The 14,869-nt window shown below is 38.1% G+C and overlaps 1 protein-coding gene across 1 annotated transcript in view; it reads left to right on the top strand.

The window, feature by feature from the left end:
* Nucleotides 1-14,869, top strand: part of LOC136258459 (uncharacterized) — a 60,817-nt gene that overhangs the window by 28,490 nt on the left and 17,458 nt on the right. The window contains exons 4-6 of the mRNA XM_066051769.1: nt 933-1,031; nt 11,957-12,055; nt 14,528-14,626. Coding sequence (XP_065907841.1) covers nt 933-1,031; nt 11,957-12,055; nt 14,528-14,626 — 297 coding nt within the window. The remainder of the gene's footprint in view (nt 1-932; nt 1,032-11,956; nt 12,056-14,527; nt 14,627-14,869) is intronic.

The raw sequence follows: 14,869 nt of genomic DNA, 5'->3' as shown, positions 1-14,869 counted from the left end.
TTGAGAATCTCATAAAAACAATTTGCTATTAGAAACCCAATTAAACTCCAGTGTGTGGAAGTGTCAAAGTGCCACGCTGGGTTATAACTACTGTACAGCTAGACAGAGCGGCGCTTTTACTGTATTATATATTAGTTATCACCCAGTGACAACTAACTTATCACCCTGTTGCGGAGCTCCTCAGTCTTGTTTGTGACATCATAATAACCACGAATGGTATTATTTACCAATGGAACAAAGAACCAAATAAGGAAATATTGATACAAAGCATACCAGTACAGCACTTAACCTGCTAAATCTTACAAGAAAACTGTTAATCCTTTACTCAGTAGCACTACAAGTTACCAATACAATAGTTTAACAAATGTCAAGAATAGTCTGTGCCGATTTTCGCTCCAGCAATCACTCCCAATGGTCACTATGGTGTAAAACTAACTTCTTTCGATAGCCTCTAGCTTCATCGTTCTATCTCGGACTACAGTAGCCATTTGTTGGTCTTTTGTCTTCTTGTACACCATGCGACATGACCATACCAACTTTTGACAAAGGAGAATCGTACCTCAAACTGCTGTTTTGTAACACCGCCCTTTGCTACAGTTTGTAGGCAGTATGTAGGGTCTCTCTTGTAGCTATGAAGTTGAATCTCCACACAGCTGGGACGAAATCTTGAGCACATTGACAGGAACTCAAACTGGAACTTAATTTAACTTCTGTGCACTCCCACACACTGGGATATAAAATAGTTATATCCCGTATACTCAGATGATATCATTGTTATTACACTCATCCTTGGCTCCACCTCAGACTCGTGTAATAACAATGATATCACCCTCATAATGGGATATAACAATAACTTATACTATGTTATTTTGATGTTATGATTGATGATGCATGCTTTCATGTCACTGAATGTTTTTCATTATAACTTATAGAAAAGATGGACTCCATTACATTTTGCAGCACAACAGGGTTACAATGATATCGTCAAGTCTTTACTAGCTGCCAATGCCGATGTGAATTGTCAGGATGATGTAAGTTGAGTATACAAAGTACACTGGTAATGTTATGATTAATGAGTATGTACTTCAAGTTGCACATGTGACTGATATATATACTTGGTATACAGGACCAATTTATTTTCTGTGTTATTGATTGGACCGGTCTTGTAAATGGTTTATTCATATTGCAGGTTACATGAACGTGGCACATGCACCTTAAGGATGCTAGCACCTTTTAAGCCACACAAATGCTCTTCTTTCTATACTTACAATTCAGGGAGGTGGGAAGCCACAGGAATATAAGCTACTAGCTGTTTCAAAGATTGGCCTAACCTTCTACTCTACAGAGGCCAAAGTACAAAATTATACCTTCCTTTATTCATGTGCCATAGTCCCTCAAATTATACATTTTTTCTCATTTCAAGATACTGCATGGAAACTTTACTTAAAAATCACTATGAAACTTCAACAAACTTGTGGAACTTTAGCACATGGATTTGTCAATCCGTGCTTCTTTCTTGAGTTATGATACAATTTGTAAGGGTTCACAAGCAAACTTCAACTTTCAGACCTTGTAACTTTGTGCTGGATTACAATAATTATAAATCCATGCACTGAAAGGTTGCAAATTTATCACTGATGGTCATCTAAAGTTTGGTAAAGATTTAACTATCATGTATTCCAGAATATAATGTTTTACAATGGAATGTAAACCTTGCACATGCCAACCAGTTATTACAACAAACCATAAATACCAACATTCAAAATAGCAATTCCTGTTACTTGTAGAGTTGCAAAGTTGCTCTTTGATAGATAACACCACCTTATGCACAGTCAGCATCTTGTGATGAGTTTGGAATCCAGCTGGAACTTCATCCCTACATTAAAACAAGCTTGCAGTTACACATATAAGCTACCAGCATATGCTATCACTCGAGAAAACGCTGCATGAACATGTGTTGGCTACAAAGTAGTGTGCATTTGTTCACACATGTCTTCACAACTACTGCTTATTTTCACACTAATATACTCTAGTATCACTCTTGGAATGGTTTTTGTTGTTTTTCTTTGGTGAAAATCATGGCTGCCTAACACGGATACTTCGAGTAAGTAATGATTGGTCACCCAAGCCATTATCCTGCAATAGGTACATGATATTTATACCATGTCCCATCGTGATTTGACTGATATGTAAACCCACTCCCTCACATCTGCCAACCTCAGGTTTGGGTGTACATATCAACCAAATCGCTAGGGATCATGATGCAACTATTACATGTGCGATTCAACCATGTACATGCGTGTAAGATGTATACTCCAGTATGCATACATCAAGACACACGATAGTGTGTCGTGCGGCCCAAGAAGCCGGCGCGCCACACCGTGAGTATATTGACAGGAAGAAAGAAAACGTCATTTTCACACATTTGTATCTCGGTGATACCTCATCCGATTAGAACCAAATTTGCTGCAGAGTTGCCCGCCTGCTAGGGGAGTCTACATTCCAAATTTGAAGGAAATTACTCAAGCCATTTCCGAGATACGAGTGGCCAAAGTTTGGATTTTTTTTCTTCGTTTTTTTTTTCTTCTTCGTCTTTTCGCACACTTGCAAAAATTGCTATAAAACGTAAACGCGTACTCCGATCGCCTTGAAAGTTAGCACACAGAAGGGGAGTACAAAGGCGAATCCTAGCATCAAATTTGGTGCAAATCCGGTGAATGATTCAAGAGTTATGACCGATTATTCGCGTAAAACAAGATCGATTTGTTGTCACGCCTACAGGGTAGACCGCTTCATGGAATGAGTTGAAAATTGCTATGTAGATGGAGTAACCATCGTAAGAGTGCCTTTTGGTGGTTTGAAAGGAATCGAGATAAAGACCACGGAGATATGACACAAAACCCAACCTGTGTCACAATTACGCGATCGATTTTTAGGAATAAAAAAGTATTAGTTTTCACGCCTACTAGGTAAACCGCTTAGAGCAATGAGCTGAAAATCGGTGTATAGCTGGAATAATCTTCATTGAAAGTCCTTGCAGTAGTATAGAAGAATTGGATTACAAACCACTGAGTTATGATTCGAAAGCCAACCCCGTGTAGCAAATGCGAGATCGAGATACTCTAATAGAACAGTCACCCTAATAAAGCATTCAACTAATTTATTTACTCCATTATAGAATTCTATTACCATATTCTGTAGGAAGTTCAGCTGCAAACAGTTAATCTTATAGACAGTTCAGCAAGAAGCAAGTCACCCTATAGAAAGTTCAGCTACAAATATATCGCTGTAGTGATTCATAACATTGCAAGTCACACTGAAGAGAGTTCAGCTATAAACAAGTCATGCACCCTGTAGAGAGTTCAGCTATAAACAAGTCATGCACCCTGTAGAGAGTTCAGCTATAAACAAGTCATGCACCCTGTAGAGAGTTCGGCTACACTCTCTAGAGAATTCAGCTACAAACAAGTCACTGTGGAGAGAGTTCAGCTACAAAGAAACTATCCTGTAAAGAGTTCATCTATACAAACAAGTTACCCTATAGAGATCACCTGCAAACAAGTAACCCTGAAGAGAGTTCAGCTACAGACAAGTCACTTTATAGTTTATACAGTGTTCAGCTACAAGTAAGCCACTCTGTAGAGAATTCAGCTACAAATAAGTCACTCTGTAGAGAATTCAGCTACCACCAAGTCACTCTGTAAAGAATTTTGCTACAAACAAGTCACCATGTAGAGAGTTCAGCAACCAAAATACTACTCTGTAAACAGTTCAGCTATACAAACAAGTTACTCTGTAAAGAGATCAGCTAGAAACAAGAGAGAGTTCAGCTAGAAGAAGTCACCCTGTAGAGAACTCAGCTGCAAAGAAACCCTGTAGAGAGATCAACTACAAACAAATCACCCTGCAGAGCATTCAGCTATAAACAAATCACCCTGTAGAAAGTTCAGGTACAAACAAATCACCCTATATACAGTTCAGCTACAAAAAAAATCACTCTGTAGAGAGTTAAGCTACAAAGAAGTTATGCTACAGTGAGATCAGTTTGAAGCAAGAGGTTTCAGCTACAAACAAATTGACCTGTAGAGAGTTCAACTATGAACAGATCATCCTGTAGATAGTTCAGCTAGATACAAGTCACCCTATAGAGAGATCAGCTAGAGGAAGTCACCTTGTAGAGAGATCAGCTAGAAAAAGTTGCCTTGTAGAAAGTTCAGTAACAAAAGAAACCATCCTGTAGAGGGTTCAGCCACAAACAAATCGCCCTGTAGAGAGTTCAGCTGCAAACAAATCACCCTGTAGAGAGTTCAGCTACAAACAAATCAACCTGTAGAGAGATCAACTCGAGGAAGTTACCTTGTAGAGGTATCAGCTAGAAACAAGTCACCTTGTAGAGAGTTCAGGTACAAAGAAACCACCATGTAGATAGTTCAGCTGCAAACATATCACCTGTAGAGAGTTCACACAGCTAGAAACAAATCACCCTGTAGAGAGATCAGCTAGAAGAGGTCACATTGTAGACAGTTCAGCTACAAAGAAACCATCATGTAGAGAGTTCAGCTGCAAACAAATCACACTGTAGAGAGTTCAGCTACAAAAAGATCACCCTGTAGAGAGTTCAGCTAGAAGAAGTCACCTTGTAGAGAGTTCAGCTACAAAGAAACCATTGTGTAGAGAGTTCAGCTACAACGAAATCACCATGTAGAGAGTTTAGCTGCAAACAAATAACCTGTAGAGAGTTCAGCTAGAAACAAATCACCCTGTAGAGAGATCAGCTAGAAGAGGTCACCTTGTAGAGAGTTCAGCTACAAAGAAACCGCCATGTAGAGAGTTCAGCTACAAAGAAAGCACCCTGTAGAAAGATCAGCTAGAAGAAGTCACCTTGTAGAGTGTTCAGTTACAAAGAAACCATCATGTAGAGAGTTCAGCTGCAAACAAATCACCCTGTAGAGAGTTCAGCTGCAAAAAGATCACCCTGTAGAGAGTTCAGCTAGAAGAAGTCACCTTGTAGAGAGTTCAGCTACAAAGAAACCATCGTGTAGTGAGTTCAGCTACAAAGAAACCACCATGTAGAGAGTTTAGCTGCAAACAAATCACCTGTAGAGAGTTCATCTAGAAACAAGTCACCCTGTAGAGAGATCAGCTAGAAGAGGTCACCTTATAGATAGTTCAGCTACATTTCAAGTCACTCAGTAGAGAGATCAGCTGCAAAATAATATCCTTGGTGAATAATGGGCATGTAATAAATATATGTATATAATTTGTATAATTACTAATAAAATCAAAAGTAATTGGAGTATTAAAAATCTTCTTTAAGTTATTTTCTTCTTCCTGTGGTAAAGAAAAAACACATGGGTTAAAAAAAACCCAAAGCCAGCCATTGGCCGGCTTTGCAGTATACAAATACAAAAGGAAGTGATATCTAATCAAAAACAGCCAAGCTGTAAAAAAAGGTGCGGCCCCCAAAAAGACCATGGTGAAAAAAAGATGTGAAATCCAAGGTGGCGGCCAAGACCAAGTGGCACCAAATTCACCTGAATTGTCGTTATTAAAATTTTTACCATTAACCTACCATCACAGCCATTTCTTGGCCGCCACCTTGGATTTCACATCTTTTTTCACCATGGCCTTTTGGGGGGCCGCACCTTTTTTTAAAGCTTGGCTGTTTTTTGATTAGATATATATACCAGTCACAAACATAGCACCTCTAGTTGTGAGGTGAACCATGTCTGTATGTAGATATGTGTACTTCTGTAACTGATAATTCCACTATTGCTGAATCCAAATTTACACTTGTGCGTGCATTTTTCAACTGACACATTTCTTTGAAAAATACAATCAGTTTGCTCTCTATATGAGAATACGTAGCTACATACTTTGAGCCACACATCTAAATCTTACAAGATTATATGCCTAACAGATAGACTACGTATATTGCCCAGCAGTTAAAAATTACAATATTGTTATGAAGGAATTTCAAGATAATTTCTATGGATAAACTGAGGTATGGCTTTACTCAGATGTCATACTAACATTGTGAGTGGGTCCGGTCATCTGGATTATCCGGGTCATTTGGGTCACATTTTGTCGGGATCTCTCATCTGCTTCATTTAATATCTGGGTCTAACCCAGGTGATTTCGTGTGAACGTACATTAGCAAGCTTGATTATATTTGTAGAAATGCAATATTGCAACATATTCAAGAAACATGCATGGAGCTTTGCCCACTATTCAGAAATATGTTTGGTTGTCTGTAGAAATATGTGAAACCACTCTCACTTATCAGGATTGCATGCTACTGTCTGTGGGCATGTATGGCATCATGCCCACTATTGGTGTTACTGCTTGTAGCCAACTAGTCTGGTGTCAAGTGATGCCAATTATGGGAATTGTGGGTTGCTGTAGCTACCTGTAGACCTATGTGAAGCCACACCCACTTATCAATGGTGTGTTAATTAACTCTTGTAGTGGCTACTCATTTCTGTTTTCTCTTGAAGACAATTCTTCTTATAATGCAACTAGCATTGGTACCTGCCCTATGTGCAGGACCATCTCCACATTAAACATTTTAATGCCACGAAGAGGGACTAAGCATTAAACACCAGCACTGCTAATGTAGCTATGTAGGGTACATGGTGATGTCACATTTTTTAAAGAGCATGAGGTTTTCTTATGTCATTAATGATGCAAAACACTAAAGTTTATTGTTTGTGGTTTTGACAGGAATGTAGTTTAATTATTCAGTGCATCTTCCCTACCAGTGACTTCAACATGCTGTATAGATCAAACGAAACCTTTGCTGCTTTACATGAGAACTAATGCAACAATAATTAATATATTGGGAACCAAGCATAAATATTAGTGTCCTATATTTGCTGTGTAGCATGCATGTCGATAGTGCTTTAAAGTACATGATCCTTATGCAGTACATAATAATTTATAGTGAAGCATGCATGCAAGGCTAGCTAATTAGTTAAACTGCATGCGAGCTAAGGCAATTGTATACAGTATACCCTACATTACATACAGGTTGTGTACACATGGTACAGTTTCAGTTTCTACATTTTGATGTTTACCTTACCGACTGTCACAAAGAGAAATGAACTTGAGCATAATTTAAAGTCAACACAATTTGCAGTTATAGTTACTGCATGGCAAGCAAAAGTTCAGAACTTGTCCTATGCACTTTCAGTTCTGATGTTGCAGTGACACATATACCTCTTGCCATACAAAAACCCAGTTTTGAAACACCTGCAGTGTAATTGACCAATAAGGTAATGTATGAATCTTTAGAGTGAAAGCAGGATAGTGAAACAGTTGTGCCAGGTCAGATGCAGTTCCTCGGTGTAAACTATGGATCTGCATGGTTCCAGTATTATCATTTTTCAGATGCACAGTAGTATTTGTTCAATCATGCAAGCTGCCTATTACTACAGCAGTATTGAGGTAAGTCTGAACAAACAGTTTTTCATGTCAGTGCACACCTATGTGCTTAAAACAAAGATGTAGATATTCTGGAATCTGGTGAAAGAAGCTTTTACCTACTCTAATACAACACACTGGACCAACACACAGATGGACAAATATGTTGGCAATTTGTCTGCCCTGTCCCAAAAGTGCTATAAGAGTCCCTATTACGTGAGGTAATTCAGTGCCAGTGCTGAAAAACTGAGCATAAGAGTTTGTAGATGAAGACTTGCATGGAACAGATAGAGCAAAAAGGTGCATCAAAAAGGTCCCAAAAGTGAAAAAAAAAGTTATGACCTAGGCGGGGATTGAACCCTGGCTGGTTATAATAACTTGGGATTAAGGGAGGTGCACAAATCGCCACAGTTGTTTATCAGTGGTTTTGACAGGAATGTAGCTCAACTTTTCAGTGATCCTTCCCTACACCAGTGCCTTCATCGCCCTATAAAGAGCGAACAAAAGCACGTATTGATTTGCTACAACAACAGTCGAGTTGCCAGATGATGGGCGTTTAATTTCGCTAAAGTCCCGCCTCGATACGTGCTTTGCATGCCAAGATATGATGAGCTAAAAGTCGTGTTTTAAAAAGGTGTTCACAAAAAGGTACTGAGTAGAAAGAAAAAAAATCTGTCAACACGTGGATTTGAACCCACGACCTCTTACACGCTAATCAGGCGTTCTACCACTTGAACAATATGTGCTGTGGTTTTCAAAGGAATGTTGCTCAAGTTTTCTCTACACCTTGGCCTTCTACGCGCTGTAGAGAACGAACGGAAGCACGCGTGAACTCGTGATAACAATCTTAGAGTAGGCGGATGATGAGCGCTTCATTATCAGCACAGACTATGTTGATTTGCGCCAAGTCTGGTGAGTAAGCAGCGTGACCGTCAGACAGACAGACAGACAGACAGCTTTTCAGCTTTATATATATAGATTGTCTAAACTGTGCTATTAATGCAGGGATAAGTAGCAAAGCTTGCAATTAAATCGGGAATTTTAAAATCTACTTTTGACACGTGCCTCTATTTCAGGTCACATCTGGGTCAGACCATCTGGATAAATATTCAGGTCAGTGGGTTAGTCAGGTTATATAGCAGTATATACTGACCCACTTACAACACTGTATCATTCTGTACAATACAATGTAGTAGAAGTACTGTGCATGGTCATGAAGGTATGAGTGTCCTGCCCAAAAACATCACCTAAAAATAATCCTCACTTTTTCTTCATGACAGATTGGCAGTATTGGTTTTAATTTACATAATTAATCCCAAACATGCCTTCAGTGTGACCTAAGTGCTTTCAGCAAGTTTTTTATTTAACAGTGACTAACTATTACTATCTATGGCTCCTTTAGTCAAGCATAATGTAGCTATGATTAACACTATGCTACAGACTTAATTTCTTTGAGCATACTTCAGGGGCAGATCTGGGAATTTCAAAAAGTGGGTTTCCGCTCTGAGACCTACCCAAATATAGTCTATACGCCAGCTGGGTTAGCTATAGTATGTGATTACTATCTATGGCTCCTTCAGTCAAGCATAACGTAGCCATGATTAACACTACTACAGACTTGATTTCTTTGAGCATACTTCAGGAGCAGATCTGGGAATTTCAAAAAGTGGGTTCCACTCTGAGGCCTACTCTAATACAGTGTATACACTAGCTGGTTAGCTATAGTATGTGATAGTAAAATCTTATGAATCTTACTACTTTAGGCTTAGTGGACAGATTTGAAGTTTTAATAAAGCATTTACCATAGTAACCACATAAGAACTTACGTAGTTACTTTTAAAACAGCTAGAAAACCAGTTTATATATTTTTATAAGGTAGGTAATTTGGGTTGTTTTGACCACCAAAGGTACTTTACACTGTGCAATAAGTATTTTCTGTACCATGCAACAGGAAATTTTGATGGAAAGAAGTCGATACAAGTTTGGCAATTAAATTCTTCACTTTGGTGATTGAATTTATCACTTTGCCAGTAATTGAATTCGTCGCTTTGGTGATTGAATTCATTGCTTTAGCAAGTAACAAATTAAATCATTGCTGTGATGCAACAAGTACAGTGTACATATGTAGTACACTCAGCATGCTTAATGTGCTATATCTAAGCAGTAGCCTTCTAAAATTGAATTTGGTAACAATTTTGACTGGCTTTATTGATCAGCAAATGCATTGTGAGTTAATTCGAAGGGATATTCATCAGTCTATAGCAGTAGTACTGCCAAGTTGTCATATGGGAACACTGCAAAAATGCTGCAGTATGGTTTACAGTGTGCAAAATAACTATTCAGACATGTGCTGACATATTGTCAGGACATTATAAAAGTTGAGTGGGCATCGAGATTTTTGACTGAACATTATAACTGTTGTTTCTCTTTTTCTGTGGTTCTACCAACTTGTATGTTTGCCTCTGCCAAACATTGGGGCTACTATGTACTGTAGAGCTGATTACTACTCAACCACTCACTACTACAGTATTTTAAAGGGTAGCTACTGGTCACATGAAAGATCTTCTATAGAATAATTCTGTTACAAGGGCTTTTGTGGGAAAGGAGTCATAAGGACTTCTGTCAAGGCCTTCTAGTTGCTTTTATAAAGCTGTGTGGTCAAACTTCACTTACTCTGCCATGATTTAGAATATCTAGTGGCTCTATACTTAATGAACATAAGAGATGCACTGATATCTTGTTCATTTTAGCTTAATATAAACTGTACAGGTGATCATGAATACCACAAGTAAAGTGAAAATAGCAATCAGGTCAGTGGCATGGCCAGACCTGGGCAAGCTGGGGCATTGCCCGGGCATCAAGTCACTTGCTGTACCATCAGCTACCCAGAGTAATTAAAGAGGTTGGCTGAATCACTGATGACCAATCACTTAATTATAATATACAAGAATAGCTAACACAACTTATTGTGTATCCACTTCATCAATGCTTTCTTTCTGGCTAACTGGGTTTCTCCTGGGGTTTTACTATTCAATTGTGGTATTATATTAATGGATAATGAAAATCAATAAATAGAAATGAGATCACATGATTAAAACGTGGTCAGTGTTATGACAAAGTGACAAAGGACTGAAGACAGAAATTTTTCTATGCAGATAGGGACAGTGTGTCTTCATGTTTGTGGTGAAGTGTGGACTGTGTGTTGAAAACCTTGATGAAAACTTGAATTGATGAGAAGTTATGAAATGTGGGAATCCGTTCAAGCTGTGTGTATGGATACTGGGGCTTAGTCTGGTAGTTCAGATGGTGTGGAGTACTTATTTATAGTCAGCATTTACTTCTTTTTTCTTGTTAACCAGTTTAAAGTCATCACGTGATGTAGGTAGTCTACTATAAGCGCTCCGTGCTTTCATTCAAATCCCCTGCTAGTCTGGTATTAAGACACCGCTGTATGTATGTGATAAGAAGAGAATATATAGTTACAGTAGCTAGTGGTTGCAATTAGTAAGGTTATTATCTTGCATACAGTTAGTGTAGGTAGAGTATATACATAGGTAGTGATGCACAACACATTTTAAAATGTCTATTGATGTATTGATGTCCATTATGAAGATGGGCATGTGTATGTGTGTTGCATGGAGTTGATTGGCTTGCCTGCCCAGTACCTGGGCATGGCAAAAAGTCTGGCTATGCCACTGGATCAGGTTATAAATACACTTTACTATTGCAGTACAGGTGACTGAGACAAGTAGCATGACACAGCATAGTATCAGAGCATGACTTTGTGGTCACCACAAACCAAAGAACATAACTTGATTACATGTCAATACCATCATAACCCTAACTCCTAAAACAATTTTACTACCTCTCAGTGGGTCTTAGAAGAGATTGGCTATAACATTTTAATCACCTATACCAAGAGTAAAATAAATACATACTCTTGCCTACACTTACAATGTAATTGCAACTGTAGCTTCTACTATCCTCCTAGCTATATAGCAAAATTCATAGGGGTGCAAGACCCCTATACTCAAAGGTGGGTTTGCTGCTGTGCACTAAGGGAGTCAAAATGACAACTATTGTTTTAATTTATAAAATATGTGAATTAAGCTATAGGGTACAATGTACTCAAAATTATGTCATTAGCTAACATGTAGCTAACTGTAGCTATAGCTACATACAATATTCATCAAAGCTTCCAATGTTACATTCAAACCTCATCGATATTTGTTTACTAGTGTATGTATGCGGGTATTTCAAGATCAAAATACTTTAATAGAGTGATTATTACTTTAGCTATTCTAACCATTTAATCCCCACTTTAGTCATGGTTATACTGACTGTATATGGATGAAGTAAGAAACAGTGGACATTTAATTCTTACTTCACTCATGCAGCATAGCCATGACTGAAGTAAGTAAATCTATGCCCTGTCACTCTGTAATATTGCTCATATAACTGAGGGTACACTGTGTATGCTAAATGTAATGTGTGTATCAGCACACCATTGGAGTATGTGTATTTTCTGTTGCAGAACAACTTCACTCCACTACACCAAGCATGTCAGTATGGACATGAGCTTGTTGTAAAGACCCTGGTGCAATATAATGCAGACATTGAGTGCATAACAAATGTGAGTTGATGAAATTTTATTATGTAGTAGTTGTGGGTAGTCTATAGAGCTAGCACTAAATCAGGTTTAAAGTAATTTGGTAAATTTATTAGTATGCTACCAAGATTAATGTCATTATGTAACTACTGTACATCAAAAAAACATAGAAAGAAGTAACACAGTGCTACACTGCTGTATTTTATTAAGAGATGGGCATTCTTGTGATGGAAATTATGTACAGTGAAATATTCTCTAATACTTTTAAAATACTTGTGCCATACATCACACACAGATAACGAAAACACTCTAGCTACTGTGGGCATTGCTGTTTTACAGACTGGATTTTCCATAATACGTAGCATGTATACTGGTGCAGCCCCTATAATCAGTGCACTTTTTAAACCAGGAATGTGCCTACAGCCGACCAAAGGCCGGCTGTGGGCGCACCTGGTTTACTGAAATTGTTTTCGCAAAAATGTGTGTCTATCTACCTACCTACCTACTAGTGTTGTTCCAGTACCAGCTTGTTATTTCAGTTCCAGTTCCAGTTCTAGAATTATAAACCTTTGGAATTACAGTTCCAGCTCTAGTTCTAGAACTATAACTGTTAGAATTACAGTTCCAGTTTCAGTTCTGGAACCATAAACTTTAGAATTACAGTTCCAGTTCTGGAACTATAGCTTTTAGAATTACAGTTCCAGTTCTAGTTCTAGAACTACAACCTTTAAGATTATAGTTCTGTTTTTAGTTCTGCATAATTACTTTTGTGCTCCATTTCTAAAACAATGCACAGTGTGCGCTAAACTATGGGTTTTGATTTGATTGTGTTATGTATCTAGGCAGAGCAACTACTACAAAACTAACTATACATGCAAGGCATTGATGCTCCAAGGCTTTGATTATGAGGGATGATTGGAAGTTATACATTAAACTAGATATAAACACATTTCGGAATGACAGAAATACCTAGGTAGTGAGAATTATTGGTTTCACTTCAGTGTTGCATTGGGTGTATACAATAACTGGACTGGATTTGTGGACTAGACCAGTGGACAGACCACATGTTCAGGACCAGTGGACAAGCCATGGACTGGACTAGTGGATAGACCATGCATGGACTGGACAAGTTTCTTTCTTTTTATTGCAAGTATTTAGGAAACTGGTTGCAACTACAGTATTTTTTCCACAGTGGTACTAAATTTGGACCTGTTAACTTACAGCTTGTATATGGAAAAGCAAGATCGACAGATAAACTACAGCTATTTAATTTTGCTTACTCGAATGCCCATAGCTTGTGTTAGAGGATGCATGTCACTATATATATATATATTAAATGTTAAGAACAAGAAGGATGGTGGACACACACGCGCACACACAGCTAAGAGTTTAACTGTAAATGGAAGTGTTTAATATTTCAATTTTTAACAGCTATTTTTCACATGTTTCAAGATTGACTAGCAAACATTTCCTGCTCAAAACACTAACACAATTAAGTTGTTATTTGTAAACAACCCTAGAAAAATGAACAAGCAATGTAGGTGGGAAAAGTTGATAGGTACATTTGCATATTCTACACATGTGTAGCAATATCATTTCTTTTATAGCAGTATAGCTAAGTTCAATATCTCAAAAACATGGAAGTTAAAAGCCAAAACCATCCTCAGAAACAAGGAAGAATCAACTCTAACAATGTAATGGTTTCTCCAAGCCTGAATATTTATATATATATGGCATGAGTCCAGTTGTCCAGTCCTCCAGTTCAGCCCAGTGTTTCTAGCTATAGAACCTTTTACATCATTCTACTGAATACTTATCAGTTGTTGCAACTGTAGTCATGTAATGAGCATCGTATTTGATTTTTTTATTAATAATAACTAAATGATGATGACCAATTTCAGTTCCAGTATTAGTTCCAGTACTTGATAAATTTTATTTTTAGTTCCAGTTTCTAGTTCCAGTATTTAGGAAATAAATTATTGTTCTAGTTCCAGTTCCAGTATTGAGAAAAGTAAAATTATTGCTCCAGTTCCAGTTCTAGTTCTAGAACTGGAACTAAAATAAAATTGCTGGTACTGGAATTACTTTTAGTTCCAGTACTGATAACTGGAACAACACTACTACCTGCCTGCCTGCCTGCCTGCCTGCCTGCCTGCCTGCCTGCCTGCCTGCCTGCCTGCCTGCCTGCCTGCCTGCCTGCCTGCCTGCCTGCCTGCCTGCTTGCCTGCCTGCCTGCCTGCCTGCCTGCCTGCCTCCCTACCTACCTACCTACCTGCCTACCTACCTTTAAATACTATTAAAAATGGTAAAAAGCAGTCAGGATATAAGAAACTCTGGTGAGTCCCCCTCACCTTAGCTACAGCACTTCTTCTACCACTAACAGCAAATGTCCTCTCCTACAGGTATGTCATCGCCCTTCATGTCATTGTAGTACTTGTAATGTTAGTGTAGACATGTTTAGCAGTCAAATTTAAAAATTAGGTATATTTTATGTAGGAGCACTGTACACCTCTGTATATTGCTGTGCAACTAGGACACAATGAAGTTGTGAAGTTGTTATTACAATCAAACGCTGATGTGAATTGTGTTTGTAAAGTGAGTCATGATCAGTTCTATATACCACAAAGTGTCCATTTAACTGTACATAGTTCTTGCTTGCAATGTTGTGATGAGCATGTATACTTTTTAAGATATTAATAATGCTACTTATTTTGTAATGCCATGCTGACTAAGTTAGTCAGGAAATTGCAGCAGTAATGTCTAGGACCTGTAGCTCTTTACATTGTAATACCACCTACGTACATTTTCCATTGCATATGTGAAATATGTATAAAATAA

Source organism: Dysidea avara, chromosome 6 (assembly GCF_963678975.1).
Source record: "Dysidea avara chromosome 6, odDysAvar1.4, whole genome shotgun sequence".
In the NCBI taxonomy this organism is placed as follows: domain Eukaryota; kingdom Metazoa; phylum Porifera; class Demospongiae; order Dictyoceratida; family Dysideidae; genus Dysidea; species Dysidea avara.
The sequence above is the reverse complement of the archived record's forward strand: the minus strand, read 5'-3'. Positions and strand labels throughout refer to the sequence as shown.